This window comes from Branchiostoma lanceolatum, chromosome 8 (genome assembly GCF_035083965.1).
Source record: "Branchiostoma lanceolatum isolate klBraLanc5 chromosome 8, klBraLanc5.hap2, whole genome shotgun sequence".
Classification (NCBI taxonomy): Eukaryota; Metazoa; Chordata; class Leptocardii; order Amphioxiformes; family Branchiostomatidae; genus Branchiostoma; species Branchiostoma lanceolatum.
The window spans coordinates 13,040,018-13,058,348 of record NC_089729.1 but is presented as its reverse complement, the minus strand read 5'-3'; the positions used below and the strand labels follow the sequence as shown (position 1 = coordinate 13,058,348).

At 40.2% G+C, this 18,331-nt stretch overlaps 1 protein-coding gene across 1 annotated transcript; it reads left to right on the top strand.

Moving 5' to 3' along the window:
• The first annotated feature begins 3,193 nt into the window (after positions 1-3,193).
• On the top strand, positions 3,194-17,192 carry LOC136440645 (solute carrier family 2, facilitated glucose transporter member 5-like). The gene is made up of 13 exons (XM_066436735.1): positions 3,194-3,250; positions 3,886-3,981; positions 6,962-7,125; positions 7,685-7,809; positions 8,211-8,351; positions 9,089-9,226; positions 10,918-11,108; positions 11,650-11,760; positions 12,463-12,567; positions 13,985-14,078; positions 14,500-14,616; positions 15,314-15,441; positions 15,866-17,192. Exons 1-13 carry the CDS (start codon positions 3,194-3,196, stop codon positions 16,067-16,069), a joined length of 1,671 nt encoding a protein of 556 aa, XP_066292832.1. The 3' UTR covers positions 16,070-17,192.
• The last annotated feature ends 1,139 nt before the right edge of the window (positions 17,193-18,331 follow it).

Sequence of the window (18,331 nt, the reverse complement as noted above, 5' to 3'; positions counted from 1 at the left end):
TTGGCCAAAAAGACGGAATGATATGCCGTAACAAATGCGCTAATGTTCAACCTGTACTTCTATGGCCAGCTATAACTCCTCTGGTAATTATTTAGCCTATTTGGCAAAATTGGTACTATTTTTCCAGCGACTTATGGAGTTTGGGATAGAGACTACCGTCAGTTGGCTCTGGTGATACCCTAACCCTCTAAGTGTGTCTTCAAGACTGAGTACGTCAACCTTCTTCTGGGACGGACGTCCTCTACAGGGCGCTTAGGCCATGTTGATTTGATTATATGGATGGCATCCGCGCGTGCATAAATTTTCGTCCATTTCCACTTCTACCATACTGTAAATCGTGGAAAGCAGCTATAAAATGAGCAAACACATGCCGTAAATTGCAAACAGATATTTCGGAAAACCAATACTAATGCCTAGAATGCCAAATTCGAAGAAGAAGAAGATGTGAAAGACCAAAAATGAAGAATCCATTCTTTGGTTTATGATTCTCTGTCTAGTCATTTCTTCAACCTTCCTGACCACGTAGATTTCATATTGAAGGCAACTTTTTTAATTTTTTTTTAATTTTTATTCACACGCTCGCATCAGTTTTGGGATTCCCAGAGGATGTCATCCATATAATCAAATTAACATGGCCTTACAGGTTGGATCTGGATCTAGGTGACAGGCTTGATCACTTTTTGGGTAGGTAACGTAACGTTACAGTTCTAGAGGCGTGTCCCAAGACGCTCACCTGGTGTTCGGCTATCCTACGTCAGACTGGTGGCTGTTTTGTTTTTTTCTGCGTCGTAATGCTAAAGACATGACAACGGAAACTAAAACTCTAAAATACATTTTACTACACACAACACATAACCACCCCTGTAACCAAGTGGACAACTCCTGAAAGGTATTCACCTACATAAACAGCTATAATAACTCTTTATGAACACATTAAACGGTCTCTTTTGACCGGTGTGTTCCGAAGAAGAAGGCACGACAACTAGACTCTCAGGTAAGGACGTAACGATGTATAGTCTATCTACCTTCCACATCGATGCTGGAATTTTCGCCAAGACGAAGATATCAAAGTCCTGACTATACTTTTTGTATGCATTTTTGGACAAAGTTTCTACAACATTACTGGTCTTATGCTACAGTCCCATTTCCAATCCGGCGGGGCCCAAACAAAAGATTAAAAAAATGCATGTCAAGAAAAAAAACACTATAAGGTTAGTATTTGTTTTACGGAGTAGGAGTATTTGTTCTACATTTTATGTTTTTTTGCTGTCTTTTATACCACAGTTTTCGTTCCCTCAAGCTGCCCTGCCGGACCAGGGTTGTTAGCATTACATGGCGTGCTCATAAATGCGACATGGCCTGAAACTGAAATATGATAATTTTCTAGTTGAACCATGAAATACTTTGTGTGTTAGCAGTTTGGGCAAAGTAGTCTGATAAGATGAAATAATAAAAAATCGATAGAAAATTGTCAGCTTTTTTCACCTACAAAATTGGACATGGGAATAGACAGATCAAATGGCCAGACAGACATGTATATGTATGTACTGAGTCTGAATATTTGGTCAGATTCAATATTTAGTACGCAATCCAAACTACATGGTGTTCAGATTGCTTATTGTGATGACACTTTCTGTCTTTTTATCACGGTGTTGACGCAAAGTTAATTTTCTTGGTTTTCATAGCAGCAAATTCTGTCTTTTCGAAGGCAAAGAGTATGTATGCTAGTCTGTTAACGGTCACCACACGTCTGGTTGAATATCGTGGGAACATTCAGATTAAATGTGTCTTACTTTTGTGGACGATTCTCTTTGCTGCATGTCTATTCAATAGCCTGTGTTTACACAAGCTCTTGGCCGGAGGTTACTGACCCCCAGCTAGGGGGATGGCGGTCACAGGACCGGCTGGCCACTAGGAGCGCGATTTGTCAGGCTAGTCTGTTCAATAACAAAAGAAAAGATACGTGGACGATAGGCGACCGGGCTCTTTTTTTGCACATTTCAGACAAAGGCAACTTTTCACAGTTAACGTTGCATGAAGGCTACCGCTGTATGCAAGGAGCTATTTCATTTCCATACAAGTGCATGCTTAACGGCCAAAATGCAAACAAAAAGGAAGATTCTCCAAAGATTTTCCCACGCCCGTTGAATGTGTGGACGATGATATTTCCTCCTAATATATAGAAATATCATGGAGACAAATGGGTTCTCTAAGATGATTACTTCCTATTTTGAATTTCTTAACTTCACTACAACTTTGTAATTGAATCTGCCTTTAACCCTCATCCAACCAATACATTTTTGCGTCGAATCTGGCCATATTAGGTCTAAACGGACCCCATTTTGTTTTGCTCATAAATATATTTCTGGTGGTCCTTTTTGTAATTAGTGTACATATACTGTTTCAATAATATATGGAGAGTATTTTGCCAAGATCTGGTGTCAGTAATTAAGGCTCATTATCATAATTAATGCAGAAAATGAGCAAAACCCCTTTTTCCATCAGTTTCAGTGCCCTTTTCTTTCAATTAACAATAATATCGTTCCAAAACCAAACTGATAGCATAGGAATGTTATTGAATCAGGAATATCAGTATTATGTGAAAAATAAAGAATTTATTATTTGATTATGCATAATTATCTGCCGCCAAGAAACACATATGCTTATGCCCTTTTCAATTTCCATCACAAAGATCTTTTCTGTTGGCTATTTTTGTGTTTTCTGTTGATAAACTGTTCAATTAATCTATTTAATATTAATTTGTGTCTCATTATCACAATTTATGCAAATTGAGTAAAAACATATTTTACAGTAAAATGATACATTTTTTCTTAAAAAGTCGGTATCTAACTTATCTACACAACAATAACTTTCGGTTATCGGAGAGGAATTCCTTTCATATTACGTAATAAACAATACAAAATCATCCGTTTGGACCCCAGCGGACATCGCGCAAACTTTACAGTATAACTCCTACAAAAATGGGCCAATTGCGGTAAACATTTCGCAGAAGTTGTAAGACATGTACACAAACAAGCCCATTGAAGGAATTTTTTTCTCCGATGAAAAATGTTGCTATGTTTGGACCCCATACGGCCGGGTTTTCAATGGTTGACATGGATCATTCAATATAGGCCGTTTTGTTAAACCCCATTGTTGGTCATTTCATGAGAAGGAGGGTGCAGGATTAGAAATGAAGGGAGAGGACAGTACCAAAACTGAGGTGGACTTTTCTGAAGCCACGAAAGGGGTGAGTATTGAAACCTGGTGAGTACGAGATAATGAAATATGCCAAAGATCGTAAGAACACATAACGTTGGGTGCAGACAAGAAATTTAGATTCGTGGGGTGGTGTAAATGTGGCGTAATGGCAGGGTGTCTGGAACGGAACCTAGTGGTCTCGGGTTCGAATCCCATGACGCCATAAATGTTGTTCCCTTAGGATAGGCACTTAACACTACTTTCCTCATCCCATCCAGATGCGAAAACTGTTGTTCTCTGTACGTGGCACTGTTAAAAAACTTGAGTGCAGTGCCACATTGTTCTTGTCAGTCCAAAAGCAAAGTAGAAAAATATTCTATTTTCGCTGAAACTTAAGTTGTTACGGCTAACAGAATAAATTGCATGTCTTCAATGTGTTGTAAAATGTTACAGAAGTTTTTGAATGCATGCGCAAAAAAGACGGTGAATGACGAGGCAGAAACTGTATAAGTACAGCAATTATTGTACAAAGGCCTCCCTCATCATCATACACTTTATTAGATTACATACAAATGTATTCGGAATCGTTCGTATTTCGTCGATACGTATGGTGCGAATGATCAAACTTCAGGCTTAAGTTTAGCTCACCACTTATAGTAATGCATCAAATGTGTTGACTTTCAGAAACTGACTTTTCTCCTGGCCTTCTGTGTGTTTATCGCCGACCTGGGCAGTTTCCAGTTCGGGTACACCGTCAGTGTGCTGAACGCACCAGAACAGGTAACGTTACGTGCACATCATTATTCTGTTCGCCTTCTGTAATCAGTAATAGATAAATCCGTGCATGCGCATTAGGTCCCAGAGTCCGCTCCCAGGAGATCAAGTTTTTCATTCTGGTGTAGAGGATCATTCATGAATCCACGCTGTTCTATAAACGTCTGTGTGCATTAATCTTTCCCTGGTGCTTATTAAGAGATATTTAAGATATTCCTCCTCTAAAAACTACATATACTTCAGGTTTGGTATGTTAGTTTAGAGATTACGGGGTCTTTTTATAGATATGAATTGGTATTGAATTTTTCTTTTTATTTGAGTTGAATGTGTGATAGCTTTGTGCCGATTTGTTAAAAATAGAGAGAACGCTAGCGACCCAAAAAACACCCCTCCCTATAAAATGGTATGGCGACCCAGTGACATCTATGCTGATGACTCTACTCTGTACTCCTGTTCTGACGGGCCATCATCCCAATTAGACAAAACAGTAATGGCGGCTAATTTAGAACGTGATCTAGGCTCGGTTGCGGACTGGGGTGACAAATGGCTAGTAACCTTTAACTCCTTAAAGACGAAGCTCCTTTCCATTTATAGATATCGAGAACCCTTTCTTCCACCGATATCTATGAATGAAAATGAACTACTAGAGAGTGACTCCTTCCGACTTCTTGGTCTTATCTTTTCCAAGGCCCTGTCCTGGAGAAGCTACATAGAGTCCATCGCCAAATCCGCAGCAATGAAAGTTGGTTCGCTTCTCAGAGCCAGTCACTATCTTACTCCAGAGAGCATACTTTACCTGTACAAATCCACCATTCGTCCCTGCATGGAATACTGTTCACATCTCTGGGCTGGAGCTCCAAAGGATTGCTTGAATCTTTTAGACCGCATCCAACGGAGAATCAGTGTGGTCATTGGTCATCGTTTGGCTTCTAAACTAGACTCCCTTTCTCACAGACGTAACATTGCCTCCCTGTCTCTATTCTATAGATACTTCCACGGCCAGTGTTCCGAAGAACTTTCACAACTCGTCCCACCACAGAGACTTTTTCAGCGTACTACCAGGTTCTCCTCTGACTCACACCACTATACTGTACAACTAACGTAACATGACCTATTTACGTGCAGGAGTAGTTAACGTCCAGATTGGGTCATGTGCACATGTCGCGGTGTATTATGCCAAAGCCTGTTCTCATTGGAAACAAAGAACGTCATAAGTATGATCCTCAGCCATCTCTCTCTTTTATACAAAACATTTAAAAGGGTTTACGTCCAGCGACATAACAGAATAAACTCCTGAACCAGTAACAACAAGTTGCACGGAAGCGTCATGCATGACGCATTTCATATGCAATTTGACACCGCGTATTCCATCATGTTTTTCTAACTTACACGATAGCTAGTATCTTTTAAACGTAGCTGACGTTAAACCTTTCTTTGATATGCAGACTATCCATGGTGATTCGAGGTTTGAAACTCTTGCCAGTTTTAGGAAGGTTGGATAGAACCTAGCGACCCCCGCTCAGATGATACATTTTTGTACGGCATAACATCATGGCCATGCGTTTATCACGTGAACGCCACGTGCTGCTGATTTCGGGGAAATTCACAATACAAAAATTGTTTTGTTCCATCGCGTCGGGCAAGCGGAGGGACAAACATAGTGACTTTACTGTCATTTGTCTGTAGACTACTTTCGATAGCTACTGTGCATTTTTTCCGGTCTGTGTTCTTCAAGCATAGCACTAGAAGGGAAAATACTGAGGTGGACGATAAAGGGTAAGCCTAGCACAATTCTACACCATATACTCCAGTATAAATACATGCTCGCACGGCGTTAAACGGGCGGAGAAAAACTTACAGACCATGCATTTTCTTGTTAGAAGAGCTGATATTTCTACCCATGGGTTAAACATTTGGCTCTGTCCACGCGGTTTTAGAATATATAACGTTTTGAATAAATCGGACGTAAACTGGTCATGTTACGTTACCTGCCTCAAAGTCATTCTACAGCAACAGCTTTTTTCCACGAACTGCAGAACTTTGGAATTCCCTCCCAGCCCACTGCTTTCCCCCCGAATACAACCTACAAACCTTCAAAACAAACATACACTGTTGTCTTTCACCTATGCCACATTAGTTCAACGCTGAGAAGTGGCCTCTTACGGCCTTGCATTGAGCGAAATCGTTAAAAAAAAATACAATTCAAGATGGCAGCCACCACACATGCCAACGGATCCAACAAAGGTCTTGCTACGCAAATCTGTAATAAGTTAAAGGTCGGACGTATACGAAATTCATCCTCCAATACAGTTTGTGCAGGTGCATTGTATGTCGAGCACGGTCCAAACCAGTACATGGCTGATGGCAGATGATTTCTATTGATGACAAACTATTTGTAAATGTCTTGTACATTGTACATTGCTTGTTGTGTGGTCATAATCATACAGTAGTCTAGAACTCTTGATTGACCGTTTTCATATCATCCCTACTTGGTGTCCATATATCTTGCAAAAAGACTTGAAGAAGAGCCGACAATATGTCTAACTTCCTGAAAATTCATAAAAACAGATCCCCTACTCTTGTCGACAAATTTGATGCGTTCTCGGGATGTGGCTCTCCTCAAACAAGTGACCTCCATTGGCAGTTGTAGTTATTTATTATGACACATCTTGGTTTAACATAAACTTCTGTTTTCCTTGATCAATGTTATTTTGAAGGTAACTTGTTACCATCTTAATTCTGGGTTGATTCAAAAGTTTTGTTTAGATACATTGTGTATTATTGTTTCTTTACTTTATAGGGGTTTTGATTATGGTGTATACGTTATTTAGTGACTGTTTATTTGACTTATGTGCCATACATTTTGTTTTTCTGTTGTTTTATGTTTGTTATATGAAAAATCAATAAAAACATTTATATAAAAACAACCATAAACTTTGAAAATTACTGCTCAATTAATAAGTGTTTATTTGGTAAACCACTACAGGAGTTCAGGAAATTCTACAATGAGTCGTACTTTCACTTCTTTGGTGTTGAACTGGGGAGTGATCAGTCGACACTGCTGTGGTCCTGCACGGTGTCCATCCACTGTCTAGGGGGCTTGGTCGGCTCGCTTCTGGTCGGGCCTCTCACCAGGTCTTTTCTTGGAAGGTACGTCCAAGAAATACATATCAACTGATATAAAAAGAGAATGTAGCTTTCATGCCAACACGAAGGGTTTGGGCCCAGCAAATTTGAATGAATTCACAGCCTATATATGACATCACTTAATGCAGGTTACAGACAGAGCAGAGGATCAAATGTAGAAACTAATCTGTGACGTCCTCCGTCTGATAACACCAAACAGTATCAAGATGATTCGATAACATAAGCTGCAGCAGTTTTATGAGAGGAGATATAGACTCAGTAACGTTTGGGACCGCATTCTTCCCACCGCCGCAGCGACACCTAGCTGCAGTGCGGACACTGCGGAGTAAAACATGTCAGTATTAACCTGAGAAAGGTGACAAACGGTCACCTAAACGTCTGATGCAATAACTTAGTAACTATTATTTTGTGGATTAAAAACCTTTGTTATCCAGCAGTAGGTTTACTATGTGAGGTTTGCGTAGCAGAAGTGAGGTGACTATATCACTAACTGGAACCTACTTAATCAACACAACGAAGCTTGACTCGATAGTGACTAACGGCACTGTTCTTCCTTTCGTAGGAAATGGACAATTGTGTCCATCAACCTTCTGTCTGTCACTGGTGCCCTGCTGATGTGGGGTTCCAAGATGCAGACGTCATTCCAGATGATCATCGTGGGGAGGACCATCATGGGGGTGCACAATGGTACGGTCCAACAAGTCTAGGTGGTTCAGTGTGACTTGTTCTGGTCTAGTTGTTACAACGGATAAGCATACAAACTGGAAGTTTTCTGGATACACGGAGATTTCTTTTTACACAACCAGTGTTCTCGCAAAAGTGCCACCTACCTCGGCTACTTATAGCGGTTAGAAGCAGGACTCCAGTCAAGCTGCGAGGAAGGTGTCTGAGAGACACATACCGAAACGTTAGCTAGCAAGTGAGACTTACTGGTTGTGTAAAAAGAAATCTCCAGTATCCTGTGTTCTACCAACCTGATGAAATTATATTCGGATGGAAGTTTTCTTCAATGTTAAAGATAGTTAAAGCTATAGCCATAACATTTTAAAAAGTGGCCGTCACATTCAATACCCTGTTTTTGGAACCAGGCTGTGCTATTTGGGTGGTCTCGATGTACCTGTCTGAGGTGTCGCCGCCCAACCTGCGCGGGGCTATAGGAGTCACTCATCAGCTCTCCATAACCATCGGCATCCTTGTCTCTCAGATATTCGGCCTTCAGCAGATTCTGGGTGAGTGAATACTACGTGAACAATTTTATCAGATTGGCAAAAGATAAATATAGAATACAACACAGAGTATTCCGTATCACCCGAGGTACCAGCCCGACCCGCGGGAGAGCTGGAACCGATGTCGCACCCACCCGAGAAAACACACATTTTAATGCGAGATGCGCAAGAAGTTGAGAAAATTTGGTGTCCTCGAAAAAAAATTGTAACAGTCGCACATTTCGACTACCGAGTCCAGTATTCGAATTTTCAATAGGGGCGCACTCCAAATGTATTCTAAATATTCTATGGAAGCTCGTGTGATAACCCAAAGTTATCACCCGGTCCGGAACACCCGTATGGAACGTTTTCGCGGCCCAGGCCTAGTATGACATAAATACAATACCATTATTAGATTATGATGTTCTTTGATCCTTCTGCTTGCTTCCCCAAGGCAAAACTGATTGAAAAAACATGAGCCATGATCAGGGGGTACAAGTTTGGTCATGCTTGGGACCGCATTCTCCCCGCTGCAGCGCCACCTAGCAGTGGAAGTTGGTCCTGTCATTATTGCCCTGAGGAAGGTGGCAGAAGACCATAAAACTTTTACCGCGGCCGGCAGATTCTTTTTAGAATTTCGTGATATCAAAAAACTTATAACGCACCATTTAATATTTGTGTTCGTCTTTGAAAATATCCAAACAATTTCTTTCAATACTAGCTTCATATATTTCAACATTCAATTTGTTTTACTTTCATAGGAAACGAAGAGAGGTGGCCGTATCTGCTTGGTTTTTACGTCATCCCTGCTGTCCTGCAGTCGTTCTTCATGATGTTTCTCACTGAGAGTCCGAGATGTCTGCTGATAGATAAAGACGACTCGGAAGCTGCTAGAAAAGGTTGGTAAAACACACAATCTGTTACCGTTTGGCCCGATAAGAGATCTTATTGGTGATGGCATACTTGTTCTGTGAAAGTGCCAGCCGTAGACTTAGTATGACCTTTTTCGTCCGAAGGTTGTGCCAGTACAGCGCGATGTTCAAATCTCTTAATGCGAGTTGTTTACCTGAGATTCATTGAAATGGAAATATTGTAGTTACGTCAGCACTGTGGCTCTGCATTTACCATTTACCACTTACAATATTCATATAAGATTTTGATCATATTTTCCCAAATTTGCACGTTCTCTAGTTAAGTTTACATTCAAACATTTGCACTTGATCGTATTTGAAGAAATTTGGTAAATTTTGATGAAACAGCAGTAATGTATTTTAGGTCTACATTATACCCTCTTGTTTAAAAAAAGGTGAATGGCCTGAGGCATAGACAGCCTCTGTTGTCAACCCCTTCCTAAGAAAGGTAATCTAAAGAAGTGCCGGAGTTATCTCACTATAATAACGTCCTTCTTGAAGCCATCCTGCCGCCACTCTCGCTGAATTGAGCAAGCTGACTTCCAAAAAGGCAGATTGTGAGTCGAGCAGATCTTTAACTTGTAAGACGTACAGCCAATTTGGAAAACCAGTCTAACGTTACCACACTTTTGTCGACTACAAAATATGTTCGCCCGAGTATATGGCAATACAGACTATGGGCAGTGCACGTGATGCGTCGCTTCAACATCAACCAAGTTATCAACCAAGGATTAATGTGTTCATAAATTCATATTTTCCGAGAACCATAGTAGAATGGACCTCGTTATCATCAAGTACTGTAGGAGCATCCTCACTAAATAGCTTCAAAGAACGGTTGCAGTCCGATGTGCAAAGACTACTAGAGGTGTAACAGGCCGTTCAGTGAAATTTAACCAGCTGTTGCCGCGCCGCGTGCCTGCAAAGCTGGTGTGTTACGCCGAATGGCGGTTATACCGGCTATATTAGATTCAGATACAGAACTTTAGCAGCGAGATGTTCACCTTAATTGTCATACACACCACGAACAGAGAAGTCAAACAATACATCAACACCTTAACATGTACAGGTCCACTCGCAACATTCCGGTCAATGGTGAAAAAGAAAAGACTGCAGCAGTGGTTTTGACACGTGATCAGAACAAAGGGCACTCTAACACACACTATTCTACAGGGAAAGACGGGGGGCGAACGGCCCCGGGGGCGGCCGCGTCGGCCATGGACCAGTGACCTAAAACGATGGTCAGATCAAACAAAAAATACAGCTAGCTAGACCGGTGGAGGACTGCCAGAAGTGGGAGACATTTGTTGAACGTTGTGCTTCCCTTACAGTGGACCAGTTACGGGCCTGATGATGATGATGATGATGATGATGATGATGATGATGATGATGATGATGATGATGATGATGATGATGATGATGATGATGATGATGATGATGATGATGATGATGATGATGATGATAATGATGATCATAATGATGATGATAATGATGTATCAAATACTAGTCACTTTTAAGAAAGGTTCTACTAGGGTCATCCTCCTCCCCATCATCACCTGGCTGTGACAGTCTCACGGGTGCTCATGGCCTTCTCCTCTATCGCTCTCTATTCTCCATTCATCTGGGCAGGTCTTTAAGAAAGGTTAAAGGCGGTATTCAAGATCTTGTGTCTTTTCCATCAGCACTGGAGAAGCTGCAGGGGTCACACGTCAACCAAGATGTCTACATCCAGGAGATGAAGGTTGAGCACGAGAACGAACTGAAGGAGCCGAAGATGAGCCTGCTGGCACTGGTCCAGTCTCGTTCTCTACGTCCTCAGCTGTTGGTCTGCGTCGTGTTACTGATCGGGCAACAGTTTTCTGGAGTAAATGCGGTGCGGCTTCATCATGTATCTCTTGAGTTTTTTGAGACAGTTGATTTTTGATAAAATTCTAGCAAAGCAAGTTTCTTGCGATGTTCTTTGTTTACGGCCAATAGATATTCACCTGTTACTGACGTAACGTTTCGGTAGCACTGCTGTGCTCTACTCATAGCTCGCATCTATGTGTCGCTGCAGTGGGAAGGATGCGGTCCCAAACGTGACTAAGTTTGTATCCCCCACTCGCATCATGGTTTATGACTGGATAGGTTTTCTGATGATGTTTATCAACATGACCATCTTTAGTGCTTGAAGGTCTTTGGAAGTTCATCTTAAAAAAGAATAATGTTTCACCTTTATATCTATCATATGTGACAACATGTTGATTTACAACATCAAACTTGAAACAGTGCAACTGTGTCAGGCTTCTTCGTGCAATAATAGATAAGTTTATGGTGTTTTTCTTCACCAGACGATACGATGCCAATGGCCATGTTTGGCTTTGGATGTCTCTTCAATTCTACAAGCTATAAGCTGTTTTGAAATTACTTTTCAGATTTTCTTCTACTCCACGTCGATCTTCATCCAGGCGGGTGTTCCCGAGGAGTATAGCGACTACGCGACCATCGGCGTCGGTGGGATCAACGTGCTGGTGACAGTCGTCTCGGTAAGGGGGGTGCTTTCAGTGATCTCAACGACCTCCCGATGAACTCAATGATCTTCACATGACCTCAATGACCTTCCCGTGATCTCAGTAACCTTCTATTGATCTCAATGATCTTCCAATGATCACAATGACCTTCCAATGATCGCGATGACCTTCCAATGATCTCAAGGGTCTTTTAATGATTTCAATGACCTTCAAATGATCAAAATGACCCTCCAATAATATCTATGGCCTTTTAATGATATTATTGACCTTCCAATAATCTAAATGACCTTCCAATGATCCCAATGGCCTTCAAATGACTTTCAAATGATATTTCTATGATTTCCAAGGTCTTCAAAATCTCTCAATGATCGTCAAGGTTTTACAATGATCTTTCCAAGATCTTTCAATGATTTCCAAGGTCAATGGTTTCCAAGGTCAATGATATCTCAATGACCTCCAAGATCTTCCACTGATCATTCAATACCTACAGGACTTTTAATGATTTCTCAATGATTTGTCAATGATCTGATTAATATTTCAACGTTCACCAACGCGTCTTTCGTTGATCTCTAAATGATATTTCAGTGATCTCGATGATATTAGAGTCGTCTCGATTCTGACCGGGAAACACTATTTCATAAGTCAACTATCTCGCATCCACCCGTAGAATGTTCTTGTCTTTAAGAATGGCAGATAGCCGACTTGTTGTTTGTCCAGGTGATTGTTATTGACAAGACAGGGAGGAAGGCCCTTCTGCTGTGGGGGGCTGTCGTCATGACTTTCTCATTTGCCATCCTGACCGTTACCCTGGGTCTGACGGAGGTAAAAGCTTTTTTTAAATTTTTAAATTTGTTTTGTTGTATTTGTTTGGCCACAGATCAGTGAACCGCCTTAAAGTATAACGCACCATAAGGTATGTAACATATAGAGTGAGCCAATCAGTACCAAGTCTTGCAGATGTAGGCCAATAGGAACCTGTGTAACAATTGCAGTCTGTCAATCAGCACCAATATTAGCATCAGAAAGCCAATAGGAACCTATCTAACATACGCAGTGAGCCAATCAGCACCGAGCTAGCACTTGAAGGTCAATAGGATCCTATGTGACATTTTTGTTCGCATAACCGGTTAACCACTTTGAGGCGTAACACACCAATTTTGTACGCGTATAAGAACAAGCCTCATAAGACCAGACCAACTTTCTATGCTGAGGGACGTCGGGTTCAAATCATTATGTGTAAGATTCAATAAAAAGCGTCCACAAAAAGCTCGTAATAAGAAATGGTTTGATGAAATCTTTTCCGAAATGAAATGTAACTAAAGAACTTACTAATAGCCTCTTTGTTTGAGAAAAACCCGTCTAATTCATACGTGAGGGGAGCGTTCTTCAAAACAAAGAAGGAATACAGAAAACTATTAGGAAAGAAAAGAGGGAATTTCATCAACAAATTATGGATCAACTTTCTTCTCTTAGGGAAAAAGACCCAATCGCTTTTTGGAAACTGGTTAACCAACTAGATAAAACACAACAGAGCTGCCAAATATCAAATGAGATTTGGCTGAAGCATTTTAGTACTGTAAACAAGTCATAAACTGACAATATCAAAAATTCTGAAACTGAACTCCCCACCCCTGAAAACGCCCAAACACCCCTCACCTCCTATTACAAGCACATAGTACGTCACACTTGATGCTTTGATAACAGCTGAAGAATTAAACACAGCCATCTCAAATTAAATGCTCGAATTTATTCTTGTTTGAGGATTCTAGCAAAGCTTTTGGCTCCGTTTGGCGAGCAGGTCTACTATTCAAATTAAACAACCTTGGAATAGGGAGGAAATTTTCAATGACCATAAAAACATGTATTCAAAAACTAAAAATTGCATTAAAACCAACGGCGATCTTACAGAAACGTTTTAACTAACTGTGGGGCTCGACAAGGCTGTAATCTAAGTCCAACTTTGTTTAATTTATTACGGGTGAGTTTGTAATCATTTGGAGTTTGCAACGGTCTTGCGTGTCCACAGCATTGGCATTTGATTTCTAGGCACGTCGGCCGCGGGGACACTAACAGGACGTGTTAGCTTTCACAGTTGGCAGAATGGTCTCAGAAAGGTTGTAGGAGTGGACTCGAGGTCATAGTTTTTTGTTCCATCGCGCGACAGGAAGTACTGTTGGTTTTGAGTCTAGGGTGAATTATGTATACTAGTTCACATTAGCGTTTCTGACCGTTTCTCCAGAACCTGTACTGTGAGTGCGGCTGCCAGCAGGGCCGGTGGCCAACTGGTGTCGTAGATTTTGTAGGCGGCTCGTGTGTTCTTCCAATTGCAACAGGTAAGGATATAAAAAAAGAAGATATGACAAATGCTAGCAACTAGAATTGAATCGAAGAATCAAAGTTATAAGTACCATACTATACCCTTTATAAGATATGATTACGTAGTATTTTCTTATTTGTTGTGCAGACGATGTCCTGACTTGCATAGTTTATATTATTATATACATTCTTCGAACGTACGTCTGTCGAAAGCATGATAAGCTAATATAGCAGAATTATAAAAGTTGCTCATTGATTATGCAAATTCAGTCTTAATCAGCATAATTTGCATATCATCAAGTTGCCATCAAGCCAAGCCTCTACATCTTAAAGACAACAATGATAAAATCTATCTTACTTCGAATTAAAGTCACAATGAAGTACATAGCACTTTTTTCCCCCAAAGAATGTTTCTATCATCTTTTTTTTTCAAATCAGGGCATCAGAACGCCACAATGTCGACTGCTGCTCCCTTTGTGAACCCGTACCAGTGGATCGCCTACCTCAGCATAGTCTTCGTCATCCTCTATGTCATCGCTTTCGCCATTGGATTTGGTAAGGTTTATTACCTGTCTGTCTGTCTGTCTGTCTGTCTGTTTGTTTGTTTGTTTGTTTGTTTGTGTTGGTGTGAGTCCGAAGTTGTCATGGGTCCAAGTTTGTTCCCTGTGGCATGCAGGAATTCCAGAAATTAATGTTGCTGTTGATGATGTCATGAACCCGAGGATGACCTGTGAGGGTAGAGCATGTTATGTGTAAAATGGACTGGGTTTTGTTATATTTTCAAATTCAAATAAAAACGGAGGTACGAGATCTTCGATTTATTGATCAAAGTGGTCTATATATTGTCATTGAGACCTCGAACGCTTAACCAGTGATACGTTCATAGACACTTTTCTTCCATATCTGTGGATTCCGATTTGTGGTTACATATGAGCACATTCAGTCTCCAATACCTTTTATCGTTTCTGTTGCTTCCCTAGTAACTTGTGGTTGATTGGTTATAAGTCGCGTACAGCATCTATAAAGCGACACATTGCATTTAACAGTAAAGTAGCTTGTTTTTACCATTTATACGTCATCAACTACTGTAACACCTTTCTCCATCCAATAGTCGTTATGTCACGTAGGCGTTTTATGGGTAAAAACTCGTTATTTTCCAGCCCAACATGTATAAAGACAACTGGTTTTATTCCAGTCGTTAGCAACGTCATAAAACAGTATGCAAGTTGATAAAATTTTGATATCTTGACAGGCCCAATACCGTTCATCATCACTGGTGAGATATTCCGCCAGGGAGCGCGACCTGCCGCCTACATGATTGGCGGAAGTGGCAACATGATCGCGAACGCCATCGTGGGATTGGTTTTCCCCATACTACAGGTAAGCCAATAAGAAAGTTCGTGGTTCCAACTGCGCATGCGCAGAGAAATGCATTGCGGGTAATACGTCGAAGTTGAAGGCCCCTGAGACATCAACAAACAGGTTTGGACATTGTTATGTAACCCTACCGACGGAATCTGAGCATGTTTAAAAAAAGGCTCAAGACAAGAACTATTAGAACCCAGGGGCACTCTCCTTTACTACTTGAAATTACGAGACACGCTACATAGTCTAGCCCTACACTAATTACGCACGGTGCGCACATGCACAGTAAGAACTATGACCCGCCTTATAGATCTTTTTCCATAACTTTACTTTTAAGGATTTAAGTGTCTTTAGTTAGTTTTATTTATCTGATCATGTCATTTCTATCAAGTTAAACGCAAACAATTACTTGTCAATCAAAGCATGTTTCCATTTTCAGGCGAGGATTGGTGCCTTCACGTTTCTCATCTTCATGGTGGTGTGTGTCCTGCTGTGCATCTTCATCGCAGTCAAGGTGCCAGAGACCAAAAACAAGACAGTCGAAGACATCCAAAAGCTGTTTGGTGTTCAGGACGGCGCAAGCGCAGAAGCACCTACCGGCAATTTGAACGCCGGCGCTTACGTAGGTTCGACGTATTTGTAGAAAAAAGTGCCTTTAAATTATCTTCTTTTTCTTGGAAAAGGTTTGTAACCAATAGAAATTAGCCTTCTTGTTTGCGAAAACAAATACATATATTGCGGAATGTCGTATCATGCATATTGGAAATCCAATATATTATGATTGTTTATCGTCAAATATGACTTTGAATATGATATGTGACCCCTGTTAACAGGCCGAAGTTTGAGGCATAAGAGACAATCGTAGGTAATTCGTACATTACTCTTAATTTAGTTTGAGGGCATATGTTAATTTTTTCTGAATATTTTGATTTTATTTTCAAATTCAACTTTTAGTCTTATCTGTTTCGCAGTGATTGTCCTAGTCTGTTAAGACTGACAGAAGTTGTAGTAGTATTATGATAATGCCATATTGTCATTTCCTGTAATTCAATATCTTAAGATCTAGAGGCATTCCTATCGAATATACGTCGATGATGCTGATGTTGTCTGAAACGTCTGACTGTTTCATAGATTTATCCAGTTGCTTGCCGAGTAACTGTCTTTTGGCGTATCAAAATGTACCTTTTAAGATGTAAGAGTATAGCTATGAAAATCAGGACGATTTTTATTTTGCTTCCCGTATCATTCGAAAAAATTCATAAATTCAAATGCGTCATGCTTTGTCCTTAGTCTGGGGTTCGACCTCTTTACCATTGAAAACTTGCACCAGTGTTTTATGAATATTTGTTCAACGCGAACTTGATACCATAGATGCGGAATAACTTACTTAAGACGTTTCATCGCTAAATAAAATGGACCTAGATCTAGATTTTGACTCTTCGTTATTCAACATGTTCTGCTTTATCCGTCGCAATTGCCAGTTCATGCATATGCATGTTGTGTACTTTTGGTCTTCTACAGTAATTGTCAATAAAACACATAGAGTGTCTCCAGATATACGATATAGGGCAGGGGAAAGTAAACACAGCACAAAACACAAAACTATTCATCTGTTTATCCGCATATAATGAAGTTGCATACGTATGAACATTGAGGTACACTATGTAATACAATGTACAATACTAACATCACATGAGCAAAAAAGTCTACAAGCTTTGTGGTCTTTTATTCATCTTTGTCAGAATAAACTAAGATAGAAGTCACAATCACACGCATTTCTTATACTAATGCATCACGTATTCACTAAGTAGACACACTACATAGTCTAGCCCTACGCTAAGATAAGGTACATGTGACCAATATGGTCAAAACTGACTCACCTTCTACGTGCAGCCACTTAATAGCTTTTATTGAAATGTTTCATTGCACAGGGCGTGCCACAGGACTCAGAGCAACGATCAAAAGGAATAATTTCGAAAAAAATACACAAGAACAAAAATACGAAAAATTAACGGAAGATGAATTTTCAAGTAGAAAGAAGAAAAAAATTGCAGAAAAAATAGAAACTATGGACGTATGCACTCACGTGTCCATAATCGGCCATGTTGGATGGTTAAACCTGGAATCTGACAGTTAAAGTTGAATTTTTATACGTAACTATGGCATAAACGCATGCAAATGTATAGGCCTTGCTATTCCAGGTTTAACCAACAAACATGGCGGTTATGACGTCACGTATATTTATACATTATTTTTGTGACAACTACACATTACCAATCAGAAAGTGCTACAACGAGAAGTGATATCACAGAGTAAAGTCACTGGGCTCCGTTACCGTGCTTTGTAGCAAAGTGGTTTAATTCATTTAGTGCTTACGGTTTGTCTGGGTACATTGCTTGCACACATAGGTTGTTCCAGGTATATCTTTTTCAAACAGTGCTTTCAAAGTAGCTTTAGTATATAGAACTACATGTACTTAAAACCTGATTTGACCCAAAATGCAAAGTGACAGCTCCTTTCCTGTCGACATCTCCATTGGTTACAAAACAGAACAAAATCTAAAGCCACAAGAATTCACACATAACAATAAATACAGTTTTTTCCATAGCCACAACGACATCACATCTAGTACGGTTTTTGAAGCATAGATGACATCCTGATATATATGTATCTGCTATATACTACATGTATGTTACTGATATACATATTACATAGATATCAAAGCGTTATGTTTTGTTTTTCTGTTTCTTACAAAATGGGTACCTTGATACTTTCCTACTCTAACGTTAACTTAGTTGCCCGTCACAATACTAACCTTATTTCATCAACCAACCACAACCATAGCCTTGTCAAAGATAACCACACAAGGACTTTAACAAACATGTCGTATAATACTTTTTTTTGA